The 18,995-nt window shown below is 39.2% G+C and overlaps 1 protein-coding gene across 1 annotated transcript in view; it reads left to right on the top strand.

Moving 5' to 3' along the window:
• Positions 1 to 16,254, top strand: part of NUDCD1 (NudC domain containing 1) — a 40,723-nt gene extending 24,469 nt beyond the window's left edge. The window contains 12 exon segments of the mRNA XM_066334956.1: positions 818 to 1,003; positions 2,937 to 3,066; positions 3,068 to 3,142; positions 5,238 to 5,382; positions 6,679 to 6,808; positions 14,428 to 14,586; positions 15,816 to 15,832; positions 15,834 to 15,911; positions 15,914 to 15,994; positions 15,996 to 16,035; positions 16,038 to 16,082; positions 16,085 to 16,254. Coding sequence (XP_066191053.1) covers positions 818 to 1,003; positions 2,937 to 3,066; positions 3,068 to 3,142; positions 5,238 to 5,382; positions 6,679 to 6,808; positions 14,428 to 14,586; positions 15,816 to 15,832; positions 15,834 to 15,911; positions 15,914 to 15,994; positions 15,996 to 16,035; positions 16,038 to 16,082; positions 16,085 to 16,110 — 1,112 coding nt within the window. The 3' untranslated portion in view covers positions 16,111 to 16,254.
• The last annotated feature ends 2,741 nt before the right edge of the window (positions 16,255 to 18,995 follow it).

The following is an 18,995-nucleotide window of genomic DNA, read 5'->3' as shown; positions in this document are numbered from 1 at the left end:
AAATTACGGTCAGTAGAGATGCAATAACAGAATGCATAGCGATCTTAATTATGAAGAGGGAAATAAGTTTTGATTTCATTTAAACATCTCACAAATCAGACTGATGTATGAACCAGTCTCAAAGATAAAAAGTGTTTTGAGAAATTACAATACTTGCCAATTTTTCTTCAGTTGTCAATTGCTGTTGCTTGCCTTTCCTTGAAACTCTCTGCCTGTGGATGCAGTTTATCAAATCAAAATTTAGTAGAAGTAACTAGTTAATCAACAAGCCATATTTTAAATTACCAAAATCTGTGCTTCATCAAAGCAAAGCCTTAAAGCATGATTATGTCTGTTGACATCAACAAATGTGAGATCTTTGCTCTGCTTGGCAGACTGGACAAAGGGATCAACACTGTTGTGTTACCAAAGAACAAAAGATGTAAGCATGAAAATAAATCAGAATGGGGGTGGTGGTTATGTCTTTTTATATCTTGTGTGGTACTTCAGAGGACTGTAACAAAGATATACCCTTTCCAAGTTGGTTTTCTTTCATTAAGCAATGAGATTCAGAAAATGCAACATGCTTATCTTTCTTCTGACCTTCTGTACAAGAAAAAAAATTTCCATACAGCTGTGCTGGGCTAGCTGTGATCAGCAAAGACATCATAAGAATAAAAGGCAGTCTTAGATTAATCCAGTATAACTAATTGGAAAACCATGGTACTGTGATTTAACACATACGATTACATAGTATTTTTAAATGTGATTAGTTCCTTAGATAATAATTTGTCTTCTAGAAATATATTATGACTTTTTTTAAAATTTTGTTTTATAGGTGGTCATAGATATGAAATCATTAAAAGGAGAGTTTTGCAAGGAAAATCAGTCCCCCATTATGCAGCAATAGAGCCAAGTGGGGATGGTCTAATGATTGTTTCCCACAAACCATTCACATTTATGCAAAGTGAAAGTGACAAATTAGAAGAAAATGATGATGCAAAAGTATCAAATGAAACGAAAGGTAAGACTTACTCTGACAGGTTATGATAGGCTGCTCTCTTCTTTGACTTAGGACATACCTTGTTAGTTTAGCATTTGTTTGGAACTCCAGCAATAAATGTTCTAATATCTATCTTCTGGACAGATTGGACTGCTTGTTGTCTTTACTGTTGTATTGTGCATGAACCTATATTAGGTGCTGTTTTTGGATAGGAGCATTAAAGAATTTTGTTGTCTTAAGGGAAAGGATATTTTGCAGACAGATGTAAAATAAGTTTTTGTATTATTGGTGCTAATGCCTAAATTAGGCATCCTGTTTGTAGTACTGAGATTAAGAAACCAGTCTTCCTATAGGGAGGGGGCATTGACCTCCCCAAACTGTTGAGTTTGTTAATTATTATTCATCAGAAAGCTTTTTGATATGAATTTATTCTCGCTTTCTAAAATATAAATATTACTTGAAAATCTTTTTAAAGAATGAGACTTCTTTAAAAGAGTCTCTTCTTCTCCAGGTGGGAATGCAGTTTAGAAAATCTTGAACAAAATGCGTTCATACATTTTTTTCTTTGCAGTCAAACTAAGTATGTAACAAACCTATTAATAGACTATTTTATTCCCAAGTATCACTAAGCTCTGTAATGTCTATGTTTATGTAATTATGTTGGATTATTCACGTTTGATTTCTGTTTCTGATATGAGGCATTAGTTAGTGAACAAATTCTAACTGAAGGATAGTAGCACAATCTTGTGAAAGTGGGAAAATCGTTTTGGAAATAATACAGCAAGATGAAATTTCTGGAGTGTGTAATATTAAACACTGTGCCAGCTGGGATATGTGACATGTAATTTTGTTAAGAATTGTCTGTACATGTGAATCATGAGGCAGAGGAGTTCTTCAGTGCACTGAGCACCATAATGCAGTTGCCTTTTGCTAAACATAATGTGGGCTCTAGTTTTATTTGCACAGCTATACAAAATTGCATTCATAATGGACTTTTAATATCAGATACAGTTTGCATCAATATTCAAAATTTTGGAGACTGTCAGTCTCAGATAGTAATAGTTTCTAGGGAGGTATAATTGTAGCACCTGGGACTGATCCATTGCAGTCAAGACTGTATGTCAAGGGCAACAGTGCAAGAGTCCTTCCAGAGTCACAGTTCGTGGTATGAGGCTTTGATCCGTGGAATCTTGGGTTGGATTGTGACAACTTGAGGGCTTTCAAGGGGAACCCATACTTTACTTTTTCTCAAAATAGAAAGGTAACTTATACAAGATTGCTCCTTAGAAAATATATTCATCTGTATTTATATTTTCTGTGCATTACCATAGATGCTGTCATAGCCTCCCTTTTTTACAAACATTTCTCTTAAAAGGGCCATTTCTTTCAGCAGGTTAATAATCAGACAGATTCTAGACACAGGAGAAAAAGTCAATCACTACCTCTGGGCAACTAGTTTTATTCCATCTCCATTAACTGAGGCAGATTAAGACTTAGTCTTATTTCTGTTGAGTAGTCAGCATAGCTTCTGGCAAAATATATAGTAAAAAAAGTGTTCACATCTCTAAATGGGCATGTACTCTAGCATGCAGTAGCTTGTCAGTATACTGCACCTGATGCCTCTAACCAGTTAATAATCATTAATGTTTCATTGTATTTAAGTGCATTTTGGGTAAACTTAAGAATAATAGTTAATGCCCATTGTATATTTGAGTATAGACATGAATATAAATTACTTTGAAATGAGGGATACAAATGAACTTGATTGCTAAAAAGGTGTTTCTCTATTCTATGATCAGAATATATTTTGTGTAAATTTTCAGAGTAAATTTAATTTCCACTTTTTCAAAACGACAATTTCTTTCACAATATCCAGATGTCTTGGCCTTATATGCTGTGGAATCCAGTAATCCTTGTAATCTAGTTGTATTTTCCTGCATGTTTCCAATTGTAGACCCTCTCTACTACTGGCAGCAGACTGAAGATGATGTGACAATAACAGTTCACCTGCCTCAAGACACCACGAAAGATGACATAAAAGTACATTTTTCTCCTGATAATATATGTGTTACACTGAAAGACCAGACCTTTGATGGAAGGAAATCTCTATTCGTCTGTGGACCATGAAAGCTGCACATGGATAATTAGAGAGAACAAAAGGTACTGTATATATATTTTTATTTTTATTGATAGGAACTGATTTCCAAACATACACCATATCTGATTTCTGGCCCTTCTGGAATGGTCTCATTTATGCTACACTCCATGTCCCTTCTTGCAAGAATGTCTCCTCTCCTGAAAACAGTTCACTGGCCTTTGCTGTCTCAGTACTGTTGCTATATCAAATTGTGAAAGTAATCCCTTCCTTTTGCAGTTATTTTCTAGGAAAAAACCTACCCAGTATCAAAATCCTAAACAGATTTGAAAGAAGAGTAAACTTAATTGGTTCAACTTTTTTTTTTTTTTTTTTTTTTGCTACGTTTCAGGATTGATTAGTCTGAATGTATCTTGTTTGTGTTATTTTCTCTTCTACTTTCCACAAACAAGCCTTTTAGTAATAATTCAACAGAAATTCTTTAGGCTTGACTTAAAAAATTTCTTATTATTTTTTTCCTAAAAAATTATATGGTGTGTGCATTATAGAAAATAAATCTTTGTGAACCTAAGATGTTGTAGACCTCAAATAGAATGTTCCTGCTTTTATTTGAGAAGTAAATTTTAGGGTATATTTCATTCTGAAATAGAATTACAAAAGAATGAAGTGGGTACAAAAAATATTTCAGAGCTGCCTAAACATAGCCAGGAATTTCTTTGTGTGTTGTCTAGTTTTCATACTCTGGCAGGGCTGAGCCATGTATTTACTTACCCATGCTAGTCTGGTTATCTCAGAGATATTCACACTCTTTAATGAATGCAAGAAGAAACAAGTACACCACCAGGTGATCTTCTCAACAGCTCATAGCTGGTTATCTAAAACAGAGGCTACCCTTCGAGTTGTGCTAAGGTTGGCTTCTTGCAGTTTCCAAAAGGTTAACCGTAAAGGACAGTAATTTTCAAAAGGAAAATTAGAGGGACTAATATTTTTATATAGATTATACTATTACTGTATATTAAAATTTGACTGTGATTAAAATGTGTGGGGTTGTTGATTTTTAGGTATCATGCTGAAAAGCAACTGAGCTGAATAACTGGATTTTTTTATTACTCATTCAAGTGAGTGTTTTGCATGAATCCCAGGCTTCTACTTTATTGAGAAAGAGTAATTCCATATTTCAGTGTAGTAAGTTGCACTCAGTTCTCCACTGAGTAAGTTCTCAGTTCGTACTGCAGTGCTGCTATAAATCTATTGATTAAAAGTCAAAAACTTGCTCCAAATGTAAAAGTATGCTGTTCCTAATAGCAGTGTAATTGCTTTAGAAACTGATTCAGAGTTCACTGAAGAGTTGCTGCTATGGTGCAGTAATTAGTAACTTAGAAGGTTTTCTGTCAGGAACACTAATGCTGTCATTGCTGGAGAACCTGTAAGTGTATCTAAAAAGTGAGTATAACAAAAGTGACTTCAGCTTTATCATTATATCAATGTGTTTGTCCAACACAGTATTTAAATGGAGTTACTATGTTGGTGCATCCGGCTGCGTCTTATTTCTCATTTACTTTAATTAGTTATTCCTAATAGTTTAGTGATTATACTGGGTTCTTGTTGTTGTTGTTGGGATTTTTTTTACATATTACAGAAATCTTATATCTTCTGAGATATGACTTTAGATAGCATAGAGAATTAATCAATGTAGTATTTCTGAGGTCTATAAAATGCAAGTATTTTTGTCCCAGATGTTATATAGAGGTAGGGCACAATTAAATAGCCCTAAGAAGTACTACTTAAGTTTCAAATAAACCTCTGTAGTAAAATTATGTCAGTCTTTGAATAGATTGCTTTACAAGTTATTTCTTGCCATATTTTGAAATATTGAAATATTTTAATGAAACCACTTCAGGGTAAACTACACTGATATTGAAACCCCCAAGGTTTGTGTTTAGGCTATTAGAAATCACGTACTTGGTCTGTTTTTCTTTAGAATATTTTTTGCTAGTATAGTGTATTTTATTACTTGAATGCTAATGGTTTCTGTAATTTTCATTATTTATTCAGTTTGAAGAGGAGAAATACTCTTATCTACATTTAGAGCTTTTTGACTAATCTGACAAATGGAGGTAGTGTTTTCATGTGCTACTCTTTGTCTTCTCTGCATTTTAGTTTGGAAATCTCTCTGATTAAAAAAAATGAGGGTTGCCGGTGGCCGGAGCTAATCATTGGTGACACAAGAGGGGAATTAATTATGGACCCTTCCCAATGCTCTGAAATAGCTGAAAGCCTGATGCATCTTACCTCTGAAGTTATGGTAAGAGTCAAGGATCAAACACTTAAAATTCTTGTACTTTTGCATGTTATCTTTTCTTGGTACCCTAATTTGCACTGCATTGACCCAACTCATCAGTTCATTTACTATTCATTCATTTTTAATTGCAGCTGTAAGAAGCTAATGGCACTAGATTTGTGAATGTACTTTGAGCAGTAAAACCACCTTCAACGGGGGACTGAATTTAAATTATATGATCAGGCACCAAACAGAAGCCTGGTCTACCATTATTTGTTCCCACCAGTTAGGATATGCCCCTTTGTTTTAAAGCAATTAATTAAATGATTTTTAAAGATGTCTGGTTTTGTTTATCAGTAGGTTAGCAAAGCTTTGATACTGTCTTCCTAGGGATGCTGTACTTCACCTACAGACTGTGAGTGTAAATAACATGTTTAAAAGGAAAATTTAGGAAACTATAAACATGACTCATTAACTTTCTGGCATTTTTGTTATACAGGAAGTCTACTTGAAGTAAAATGTAGTTTTTAGCTGCTATTTGCTTGGTAGTTGGTTTAGTTACAAAATGGCATCTCATCTGAAACTTGTAAAGTGTGCCGTCTTGTGGCTTTTGATATATAGGATTTGGATTATTACTTTGTCTTTAATAAGGCTGAAAAGTATTATTAAAATAAATTCTATTTAGTACTCCAGATTGATTTCTTTCCTCTCTCCCTCAGTATTTGTGAGCAAGATATTGTAGTAAATCTTTTGACCATAGATTTATTTGGAACTTCAAATTTATTTTCTTTTGTACTTCATACTGAGCTTAAACTGATGTTTTTTAATAATAAGTTTTCATTAATTTAAAATAGATTTTAATAAATTAAAATTATTAGTAGAAAAACTAAAATGTGTCATATTTAGAGCTGCTTAAAAATGAATGAATCCATTTTTAATAGCATTACTGATGGCAAGGTGAAACAAGCTTACACTGATGTATGTACATTTACTAAATGTGCATATTTTCAGGATTGTATACTTTTGCTACTTAGAGAAGGGAATTTATTGTCCATGTTTTAGTGGCTTATGTACCTTTCCTCAAACTGAAATTGATTTTATTGTACCTAATACTTCTGCAGTCCTCCACAGCAGATATCATTCTAATAATTTTGAATAAGTACATAACAGCTTAGTCTTTCAGTATGGATGGATATGCAAATAATTCTTCATGTTCAGTTGTTCTTTGGGTTTTTGGTTGGTTTTTTTTTTGTTATAAAAAGGATCATATATTTTTTTTCAATAGTTTCCATTTTCAGTGTAGTTAATTCTTTTTTTCAGAATCCAAACCCTGAAAAGGAAAACCCGCCTTGTAATGCTCAAGAGTTAGAAGAATGTGATGCTTTTCTAGAAGACGGTGCGAGCTTGTGCAGATTTGATGGCGATACACTGAAAGTCACTCATATAGTAAGTACTGCCAATTATTACAGAAATACTTTAAAACATTTTTTGTTTGGAATTTGACCTCTATTATCAGTACAAAAATCTGTAGACTGTTGAAATGACAAAAATTTCTCCCATAATATCAAATCACAGTAGCAACAGAAATTGTCAATCCATATATGTCCTTCAATGTCATTTTAATATAAAAACAAGGCTCCTTTTGTTCTGACAGAAAAATGCATATACTTTCACAAGGGAGCAGTTTTAAAAAACGAAGTTGCATCAAAGTAATTATAAGAAAAGGGTCTTTTTCAGTGGCATAAAATTCTTTAGATGACTTAGTTTGCATTTTCTTGTAGTTTTTCAGACAGCCTGATAGAAACCTGACCTTTTTACTAAGAAGCTGGAGCATAGATCACTGTATAATACTTCTTTGTCAATCACACTGAAAATAACAGACTGGGGGCAAAATGCTTCAATAGTGGGCTTGATCTGGGTTGTAAGCAGTTCTGGCTAACAGTAAGCCAGGATTTGATCTGGTCTGTTGCCTAGAGTTGGAAACTACAAAATCATACTAAAACATTACAGATTAACTTATTGTCACGGCGTTGTTTGGGGAGTTTTTTGAAACTGGATGAAAGCAAAAACTACATCATGGTTGTAGCATGGTTTGGGTTGCCTAGTAAGTTGTGCAGCCTCTGTCCTTGAGATTTGCAAGACCAGAGTGGATAAAGTTCTAAAAAGCTCAACCTAAACTACTGCTTCTCACACTGAAGGGTAAGAGACAATGCCCCAGAGATATTTCATAGCTCAGGAGGAACATAAGTTCATGGGATCACAAAGGGCTGCTTTCTAGCATTCACCAAGACATTGTGGAGCAAGTTAAAATGAGTAGCATAAAAGTAATTCAATGGTAAATATGTTTAAAGCATTATGGTCAAAGGACAGTTACTGTGGATATGAAATTGTAATTTCAATCTCTTCTATGGGGAGCTTGCAGTTTTAGTCCTTGTTAGAGTATGTAGATACATGAGTATTTCAGTAAGTTTTTCAGCATACAGGAATGTATTTTCACTTTAATTTAGTTCTTCTTTCAAGTTTCTTGTTAGCAATTATGCAGCCTTTTCCTTCAGAAATGGGGCTAGTACAGCTTTTTAACAACAACTCCTACAAACATTTTTATTAAAGAGTATGCTAATCTGAAATTTAGTAATTACCTGATTGTGAGTAAATTAAAAAATATTGACATTTTGTAATTGTAGTATTCTAACTAATCCTTGCTTCAGTGCTTGCTAGCTTTTACCTAAGAGGGACAGTATTTCCTTCCCTGTTAGCCCTGCAGAAAACCAGATGTGATTACTTAGAATCTTTCCCTAACATGAGAAGTTGTAGGTTAGGGTCTATCTTAGAAAATCATTTCTGCACAAAACACATTCCTATTTGCTTGTGTAGTGGGCATAATGTTTCTCTGAATACTACTACCAACAAACTTAATTTCATCTCCTTGAAATGTATGAGGCACCTCTGATGTATTGAGCTGTTGATCAGTGGGATGCAGAATGATGTATTCAAACATTTTTTCAAGTAGCAAACATAAAGCGGTTGATCATCTAACTTTGGCAGTATGTGTAACAAAATCTGCTATTTGTGCTTTGAATCTGTTGTGGTTTAAAAACAAACCAAGTAAGAGGCTCTAAGTCAGAATAAAATTTAATGAGAAGAAAAGGAAAATAAAATAGAATTAAATAAAATAAATACAAAAAGAAAAACCAGTGACAGAGTCAGAATACAACCTGATCAGGGTGGTGGAAACAGTCCAGACGAGGTGGTCTCCTTGAAACAGAAATCTTGTAGAAAGGTCTGGTAGCTCCGGTCCTCTCGGAATCCAGTGGGTGAGGGCTGCCTCTACTGTCCCAAATCCCAGCTTATATCCAGGTGAGAATGCTTGGCTCTTCCCCATGGGCGGAGCATCTCACAATGGGATGATGAGTCATGGAAGAGAGCCTTAATGGCCCATTAAAGAGAGAGATAACTCCCGGAGGGAGTTATCTCTGAGTCATGCAAAAGGCATTGATGGGCCATTAACTGAAGATGGTGATAGAATACATCCTAAACTACAACCCAGGACAATCCACCCCTATTCTATTACCATCTACAACATGCCTAAATCAATACATTCTTACAGATGAATGCATATATACATACAGAATGAAACCTTACACACTGCTCTCACTTAAAATTAAGTCTCCCTGTGGTACACAACGGGTTTCTCCATCTTTCTGCATTACCCACCAAGTGTAGCCAGGTCCTTGAGCAAAGACAATCCCATGGACGGGTCTGCCTTTGCCTGAAGTGGGATTAATCCAAACACTCTTTCCTAAAATGCCCTTCATGTGTACCACAGGTACTTTGTCTCCATCCACTGTGTGTAAGGGTTCAGACTGGGCAGGACCACCTCGATTGACAGACCCTCGGGTGTTAACTATCCATGTGGCTTTGGCTAAGTTTAGTTCCCAATTCTTGAAGGTTCCCCCACCAAGTGCCTTCAGGGCAGTCTTTAATAGTCCGTTGCACCGTTCAACTTTCCCGGCAGCTGGTGCATGATAAGGAATGTGGTATATCCATTCAATACCATGTTCTCTAGCCCAGGTGTTTATAAGGTTGTTCTTGAAATGGGTCCCATTGTCCGACTCAATTCTCTCAGGGGTGCCGTGTCTCCACAGGATTTGTTTTTCAAGGCCCAGGATGGTGTTCCGGGCAGTGGCATGAGGCACAGGATGGGTTTCCAGCCATCCAGTGGTGACTTCCACCATGGTCAGCACGTACCGCTTTCCTTGGCGTGTTTGGGGAAGGGTGATATAGTCAATTTGCCAGGCTTCCCCGTACCTGTACTTCAGCCATCGTCCACCATACCACAGAGGCTTCATTCGCTTGGCCTGTTTGATTGCAGCGCAGGTCTCACAGTTGTGGATGACCTGTGAGATGCTGTCCATAGTGAGGTCCACCCCTCGGTCACGAGCCCATCGATATGTTGCATCTCTTCCCTGATGACCAGAGGCATCATGGGCCCAACGAGCTAGGAATAATTCTCCCTTGTGCTGCCAATCTAGATCCACTTGTGATACTTTCACCTTGGCAGCTTTGTCTACCTGCTCGTTGTTGCGATGCTCCTCATTAGCCCGGCTTTTGGGTCTATGCGCATCCACATGTCGAACCTTCACTATCAGCCTCTCTACTCGGGCGGCGATGTCTTGCCAAATGTCAGCGGCCCAGATGGGTTTTCCTCTGCGCTGCCAATTGGCCTTTTTTCCAGCGATTCAGCCATCGCCACAGAGCATTAGCTACCATCCATGAGTCAGTGTAGAGATAAAGCCTCGGCCACTTTTCTCGTTCAGCAATTTCCAAAGCCAGCTGGACAGCTTTAAGCTCTGCAACTTGACTCGATCCACCTTGTCCCTCGGTAGCTTGTGCAACTTGTCGTGTGGGGCTCCATGCTGCAGCTTTCCATTTCCGGTTAGCTCCTACAATTCGGCAGGAGCCATCAGTGAACAGAGCATATGTCTTTCAGTCTCCGGTAGCTCATTATATGGTGGGGCTTCCTCAGCGCGTGTTACTTGCTTTTCTTCTTCTTCTTCTCAGACGATAATCCAAAAGTTTCACCTTTCCGGCCAGTTCGTTATAACTTCCAGAATCCCAGGGCGATTTGGGTTTCCAATGCGGGCGCGCTATGTATGAGGGCAATCCATTTGCTCCATGTGGTATCGGTGCATGATGTGTGGAAGGAACCTTTCCCTTAAACATCCACCCAGCACTGGCAGTCGGGGGTGCCAAAAGCAGCTGTGTTTCAGTGCCAATCACTTCTGAGGCGGCTTGAACTCCTTCATAGGCAGCCAAGATCTCCTTCTCTGTGGGAGTGTAGTTGGCCTCGGAGCCTCTGTAACTTCTGCTCCAGAATCCCAATGGTCGGCCTCGAGTCTCCCCAGGCACCTTCTGCCAAAGGCTCCAAGACAAACCATTGTTTCAGCTGCGGAGTAAAGCACATTTCTCACATCTGGTCCCTTCCTGACTGGCCCAGGGCTACTGCATGAGCAATCTCTGCTTGATCTGAACAAAAGCTTGTTGCTGTTCAGGCCCCCAGTGGAAATCGTTCTTCTTGCGGGTCACCAAGTAGAGAGGGCTCACGATCTGACTGTACTCAGGAATGTGCATCCTCCAAAAGCCTATGGCACCTAGGAAAGCTTGTGTTTCCTTTTGTTGGTAGGTGCGGACATGGCTGTGATCTTGTTGATTATCTCTGTGGGGATTTGGCGACGACCATCTTGCCATTTGACCCCCAAGAACTGGATTTCTTGAGCTGGTCCCTTAACCTTGCTTCTTTTAATGGCAAAAACCAGCTTTCAGCAGAATTTGGATGATTTCCTCTCCTTTCTTGAAGACCTCCTCTGGTGTATTCCCCCATATGATGATGCATCAATGTACTGCAGATGCTCTGGAGCCTCACCCTTTTCCAGTGCAGCCTGGATCAGTCCATGGCAGATGGTGGGGCTGTGTTCCACCCCTGGGGCAGTCGGTTCCAGGTGTACTGCACGCCCCTCCAGGTGAAGGCAAACTGAGGTCTGCACTCCGCTGCCAAAGAATGGAGAAGAAGGCATTGGCGATATCAATGGTTGCATACCACTTTGCTGCTTTGGACTCCAGCTCGTACTGAAGCTCTAACATGTCTGGCACAGCAGCACTCAGTGGTGGCGTGACTTCATTCAGACCACGGTAATCCACCGTCAGTCTCCATTCTCCACTGGACTTACGCACCGGCCAAATCGGGCTGTTGAAAGGTGAACGGGCTTTATTGACTACTCCTTGGCTTTCCAGTTTACGGATCATCTCATGTATGGGGATTACAGAGTCTCTGTCTGTGCGTATTGCCGACGGTGTACTGGTTGCTGTGGCAATTGGTACTTGTTGTTCTTCTACTTTCAGCAGTCCCACAGCAGAGGGCTCATCTGAGAGACCAGGCAAAGTATCAACTGTCTGATGTTTCTTCATTACTGCGGCTATCCCAAAAGCCCAACGATATCCTTTGGATCTTGAAATATCCATTCCTGAGATAGTCTATGCCAAGGATGCATGGGGCCTCTGGGCCAGTTGCGATAGGGTGTTTCTGCACTCGTTCCCAGTTAAACTCACTTCAGCCTCTAATACAGTCAGTTCCTGGGACCCTCCTGTTACTCCTGTAATAGAAATGGATTCTGTTCCTACATACCTTGATGGCATCATGGTACATTGGGCCCCAGTGTCAACCAATGCCGTATATTTTTGGGGTCAGATGTGCCAGGCCATCGGATCCACACAGTCCAGTAGATCCGATTGTCCCTTTCCTCTTCCTGGCTAGAGGCAGGGCCCCCCTATTCCTGTCATCGCATACGTTGTTCTCTTCCTGTAAATGAGTTGCTGAGGTTCCTTCAAGAGGATCAGTCATATCATCATTCCTGTAACGTCTGGAGTTCTGTGCACGAGAGACCGGAGCAACACTGATTCTAGATGAGCTTTTTGTGGTAGGCATTTCTCTTTCAGTTCACGTACCCGGGCTGCTAAGGAGGAGGTAGGTTTTCCATCCCACTTCTTCATATCTTCACCATGCTCCCGAAGAAAAGACCAAAGGTTACCTCGGGGTGTGTATCCTCTCTCCCTGCTGGGGACGCCTGCTCCTAATCGCAGAGACTCGTCGGCTCTGGTGAAATATCGTAAATTTCTTCCTTAAGTTCTTTTTTCAGTTTCTGATGGCCTTCTTCAATTAAGTTCCTGACTTGCTCAGCCAGTCTTGTTTCCACAGATGAGACATGGGCACGAACTGGGGCGGTGACAGTGTCCTCGTAAATCCTTAGTTTATTAGCCAGGACACCCACCTTGTCCTCACCTTCTCTCCATTGCAGTGTTGCCAGGTACGTGAGTACATCTCTGGTCCAAGCCGTGCAATCTCAACCACATCCGTGATGTGCACTGGACATCATCTGGGCTCTTAGGAATCTCTCATCTTCTGCAAAAATGATCTCCAGCACAGCCAATTCCCTTAGGCATCGGATACCTTGTTCTATTGTGTTTCCATTTCCTTGGTGCACTAGGAGGTCTTCTTTACAAAGGTATCTGTCTTTCACACTTGTTAGCAGTCGCTGCCAGAGGCTGAGAGTTCTTGGGTTTTTCCAATTCCCTGGTCAATGACCACATCCCGGGACAGTGGATCCCAGTTGCCTGGCCTCAGTTCCATCCAGAATGGTGTCATTGGCTGCAGCATCCCAGATGCGGAGCAGCCAGGTGAGGATGGACTCGTTGGTCTGACGGTGAATTCCCTTCGCAGGTCACGCAGCTCACCCAGAGATAGAGAGCAGGTGATGATCTCTGTCTCTGTCTCTTCAGCTGAGTGCGAAGGTCCTGCTCCATCCTCGTCAGTCGCTATGCGGACTGATTTGCTCCTTGATTTCTTCTTCTGAGTGGTGGCAACTGCTACTGTTTAGGCTGTTCTGGTTCAGTGACGGTTTGTGTGGAGATGCTGACAGCACTTTTGGTTCCTTTCTCCTCTGTGACAGTCTGTGTAGTCGTCGATGCTATTGCTTTGCTTCTTTTTACCTCTTCTACTTCTTTAAGAACATGCTCCAACACACCATGCAGTGTTTTGATTCTAAGCATGGTGCAGAGAAAACAAAGCAGGACTAACAAGAACATTATGCTGTCCTTGGCATCCAGAGGGTACTCAATATTTTCAAAAACTGCTGTGTCCTTCCTGAAAAGCTGGAAAAAATCATTCTTTACTCCTCCCCACAGGGGCTGTGTGAGATTGTTGAGGCTCCAGACGTAGCATCCTAGACTAGAACAAGAATACAAAACTGGGTATATATTCTGAATAATGTTCATTGCCTCAGATTTTATCAAGCAATGGACATAATAGACCAGTAAAGCATTTTAGTACCATATCCTTGTCTACGCAGGAGTATTAAGGCCGGCAGATAGTGCCCCAGGTTTGGAAAAATATAGAGAGATAGGTATAAGACACATGTAAGCATGTTGGGCATCATAACAGACAGGTGTCTTCTTCAATAAAATTGTAATTTCTGACTTTTCTTATTGCCTCGCCCCACGTTGGGCACCAAAATATGTTGTGGTTTAAAAACAAACCAAGTAAGAGGCTCTAAGTCAGAAATAAAATTTAATGAGAAGAAAAGGAAAATAAAATAGAATTAAATAAAATAAATACAAAAAGAAAAACCAGTGACAGAGTCAGAATACAACCTGATCCGGGTGATGGAAACAGTCCAGACGAGGTGGTCTCCTGAAACAGAAATCTTGTAGAAAGGTCTGGTAGCTCCGGTCCTCTGGGAATCCAGTGGGTGAGGGCTGCCTCTACTGTCCCAAATCCCAGCTTATATCCAGGTGAGAATGCTTGACTCTTCCCCATGGGCGGAGCATCTCACAATGGGATGATGAGTCCATGGAAGAGAGCCTTAATGCCCATTAAAGAGAGAGATAACTCCCGAGGGAGTTATCTCTGAGTCATGCAAAAGGCATTGATGGGCCATTAACTGAAGATGGTGATAGAATACATCCTAAACTACAACCCAGGACAGAATCAATATTTTGTATTTGTTTTGTTTTCAGATTAATCTTGAAGCAACCAGTATCTTTTCTCAGTTGTTGTGAATCCCAAAGAAATGCCATGCTTCTGCCTGAGGCATGACGTTGATGCTCTTCTCTGGCAGCCTCACTCTGACCAACCAGAGAATATGTGGGAACACATTGCAACTTTTAATGCTTTAGGTAAGAAATTAATTCCTGTGTCACACACCTCTGAGACTTTTCTATCTGAATACTTCTGATATGGCTTATGTTGGTATTTCATTTCCTTAAATCTACATTGAAAGTTATTATAATTCTATTGATAGCTTAATTTTAGAAATAAGAGAGCATAGAAATGAAATATTTATGCCTGGGAGGAAAACAGGCCTTTTCAGACCACGTATAGGATGTAAGCACAGAACTGCATAGTAAAAAAGAGAGTTCCTTGGATAAGTGACCTAGAGTTAGAGACTGAAAGTAGTCATCATCTTAACACTCAGACATCATCAGGGCAATAGCTGCAGTTAACTGATTATATGTCTAGGTGTGTGTAATCTTATGGTAGGGTGTTTTAATAAGTGACTTGTAGATTTTTCCTGCCTTGTCGACCCATGCAATAACCTTTGGCATCCATTTGCAATGGAAATGAAGCAGATAACCTTGCAGAAAGATGGTAGATCACTTTGCAAAGAATGTATCTCAATTCTCTTTACAGAAGTGTGAAAGGAAATCAGTCTGAAATATATCTATTTGATACTAGAGTCCTGTAATGAAAGTGGAAAGGGGAGGGGTTTTGCTTTCTGAATGAATATTAGCAGAAATTACAGTGTGTTAAAAAGTAACTTCTTTGTCAGTTCTAAACAGATGACAGGTTTTAAGTGTCTGTTCAAGATCAGGTAGGCTTCGAAATCCTCATTCTTAAATGTAATTTCACACTGGGAGATGAGGAGAGAGAAGGAATTTATTCTACTTAGACTGCAAATATTGGCAAAGATTGCCCATATGGACCATATCTGTGGCCTTATGATCCTGCTGAGAAAAATTAAAGACCTTATGAGGCAGAAAGGAGCCAGATTTGGGAAGAGTGTCTGGCTGTACATATATATCTAAAACACCAGTTAAGATGAGGTACACGAGAATTGTATATTGGTATTAAGCTAGTTAATGCATGCCTTCAGAAAGTACTGGTTTATGTAATAAGAGTGATTTGGGGCTTTTTTTGTTTGTTTGTTTTTGGTTTGGTTTGGTTTTGATTTGTTGTTGTTGTTTTTTGATGTTAGGTTTCGTTCGTTGGTTGATCATTGTTGTGTTAATTTTGGTTACAAATTGCGTATTACTTTTAAAGTTAAGCTTGCGTTTTTATCAGCCAGTTAAAGTTCTGTTGAAACCCATATATTACTTATCCCTTCTGCTTGGTTTGGGCTATATAGGTTATGTCCAAGCATCAAAAGCAAGACAAGAAGTTCATGGCTTGTGCTCCAGATTACTCCTATGCTGCTCTTTGTGAGTGCTTGCGAACGAGTTTTCATCTATTCGCCAGCCAACTCCTCTGGCCACAGTTCTCTACAACAGGAAGGAAGGAAGACAAGTAGGGCAGGTTGCTAAGCAGCCTGGTAGCAACCCTGGAAGCCAATGATCCTATCTTAGGCTTCAAGCTACGAGTGAGAGATTATTTGTTCTCACAACAAAAACCTTGTTTTAATAAAGGTGAACTCTGGAAATTAATTATTCAGTGTGTTCTGCTGTAGTTTGTGTTACGGATTTGTTACAGAAGTGGATGAGTGGACAATCTGACAGGTTCACTGTTTCAATTTGCTGAAAATCAAAAAGAGGATGTTTTACAGGAGAATCGAATTTCTTCATTAGAATTTTCTGTAAGGAAATGAGAATTTTTGACTTGCTGCCATGGAAGTAGCTTTTCAGAGCTATGGGAAAATGTCTTCTGCATTAACATCTTTGTCAGAGTAATTGTCAGATGCTGCTATTGCATAGGTGAATAGATTTATGCATTGCTTTTTCCAAGTGACTTTATTTGCTATACTTCAGAGTTTTGAAATTCACTACTGTTTTTGAATGCCACTGTTTACCTATGAAAAAAGTAGTCAGATAAAGGGTTACAAGCATATGATGCTATGTAGAATGTATCATAAAAAAAAATATCTCCAGTTCAAATACTATTCACCAAAAAACTGATTTGATATTTTGACATTCAGTGGTTTTGAATGAAAACCACTGAGTGAAATGAGTGCGGTTTTGTGTTTCTTATACAGGTAATTAAATTGAGCAATTTTACTGTATATGCACATTCTAAATTATTGGTTTGGGAATTATTTATACTTGCTAGTATAAACATTCACAATTCTAGAATATGTTTCAGTAGCTTTATTCCAGAAGCAAAGTAAGAGTCAATGTATAGCTGGCAATTGTACATCAAGTGCTGTTCGTTAATGTCTTGTCATACTCTCACTTGTGCCATTTTTGTTTGACTTTATTCTTCATTTCAACTGACTCATTTACAATGAGAAAATGGCTGACAGAAAAAGCACCAGTATTGTAACCTGGGGATGGACACTCAGATGTGCTGCTTCTGCCTCAGATGCCACTGTATATGCTGCACTGTCACTTAACTGTTCCGTCTGTGATGCCTAAGTCAAAAATGTGGCATATTTGCGATGTAAGGGTACTCAGGCCAGTGAGGATGCTTTGGTTTAACAAACTGGTATGGCTAATTGAACTGAATAGTTGTATCTGAAGATTTCTGTTTCTTATTTAAATTGCATTGTCAACACATTTAAACCATAGAGTCAGTTGTGACAGCTCCACTGTGGGTTGGGCTTTTTCATAGTTGGCTTACAAATCCATAGCAAACAATGCCTAATATGTTGTGTACTGGCAGGAAAGCTGCTGTAATCTGTGCTACCAAAGTACTGAGAGACACAAACACAGGTGGCCTTTTAGTTTGCATCTCCCTACCAATAGCATTTCAGAATTCTGTAAGAATCTATTGAGACAAGAGTGTTTCTTTAGTTGTGATTGTTTTGACTCTCCTGTAAATGCTCCAGATTTTTATCAGTGAACTGATTAAATAACGAGAGGGAGTCAAGCAGTTGTGGCTTGCAAAAACCCTCCAAATACAGAAGCTTTTCAAGGAAGTTGATTTTCCTTCTCCTCATAGCAGGATTATATTGTACATCCAGTATTGAAAAGCTTTCTTTACTTTTACTTGAGTAAGTTAAACAGACTGGATTTGTAAACCTCTTTTCATTCTATCCTTTGAAACTGTCTTGAAAATGCTTTTTGAAAAGGCTCAGTGAATGTATTACGATTGCATGGCTGTTTTGCATCTAAATGTTATTTGTTGGCCAATAATGTCAAACAAGGTGGTAGAATTCCTGCAGAAGTCCTATAGAAAAGTTATGTAGCTTATTACTTTGCAGCATAAATTAAGTTCTTTTAGGATGTGTATGATATTACTTAGTAACCTGAGGTTTAATCTTTGGAACACAAAGTTAAGAACGTGATATTTGGAAATGGAGAAATGAAAGAGTAAAGGAATCATATTCAACATGCCTTTGTCACCTCTGGTCTACTGCAGGCAGCTTCAATATAGATGAGAATTTCAGCTGTTCTTTTGTCAAATTCTTCTTGCTGTGACTTCCATGTTTGGAAACATGCTCTGCTGTCTCCTGCAACAGAGGACACTAAGTCAAGTAAAATGGTTATCTCTTCACAGGTATTACAGTATGCAATGACTACAACTCACATTCCAAATGTGTGTCTGCTTCAAGGGAGCTCTTGTCTGCATCTGGAAATAACTGAACTGATTATAACTGAAAAGGTTCATCCCTTTTCCATGTTACTCATCTGTTTATAATCATGGCTCCCAGGAGCAATATATATATAAATATATATAAATATATATATATATATGTGTGTATATATATATATATAAAAAAAGTGGTCTCTCTCTTATTTTGCTTCTGTGAGAGTCAAGGATATTTCATTTTTAAATTATTTTTTACCTTAAGGTACCTGGAGTGCTGTTGCACAGCAAGCTACTATGCACCTGAGGCAGGACCATCCCAAGCACAAAAGCAGGCTGGGCAGAGAATGGATTGAGGGCAGCCCTGGAGAAAAGAACTTGGGGGTGCTGGTGGATGAGAGGATGGACCTGCCCAGCAGTATGCACTTGCAGCCCAGAAACCCAAAGATGTCTTGGGCTGCTTCATGTGAAGCATGGCCTGTAGGGTCCAGAGAGGTGTTTCTGCCCCTCTACTCTGGTGAGACCCCACCTGGAGAAATGCATCCAGCTCTAAGGATCCCAACATAACAAGACATAGACCTGTTGGAACAAGTCCAGAGGAGGGGCACCAAGATCATCAGAGGGCTGGAGCACCTTGTCTGTGGCAATAGACTGAGAGAGTTGGAGTTTTAAGCCTGGGAAAGGAGTCTCTGGGAGACCTTGGAGGCAGCCTCCTAGTACATAAGGGGCAAGACTGTTGGAGAGGGGCTTTGTACAAGGGCATGTAGTGGTAGGACAAGGGATAATGGCTTTAAACTGAAAGAGAGTAGGTTTAGATTAGATACTGGAGGAAATTCTTTACTGTGTG

The sequence above is a fragment of the Sylvia atricapilla genome, chromosome 1 (assembly GCF_009819655.1).
Source record: "Sylvia atricapilla isolate bSylAtr1 chromosome 1, bSylAtr1.pri, whole genome shotgun sequence".
NCBI lineage: Eukaryota > Metazoa > Chordata > Aves > Passeriformes > Sylviidae > Sylvia > Sylvia atricapilla.
Note: the sequence above shows the minus strand (reverse complement) of the source record. Positions and strands in the feature narration are given on the sequence as shown.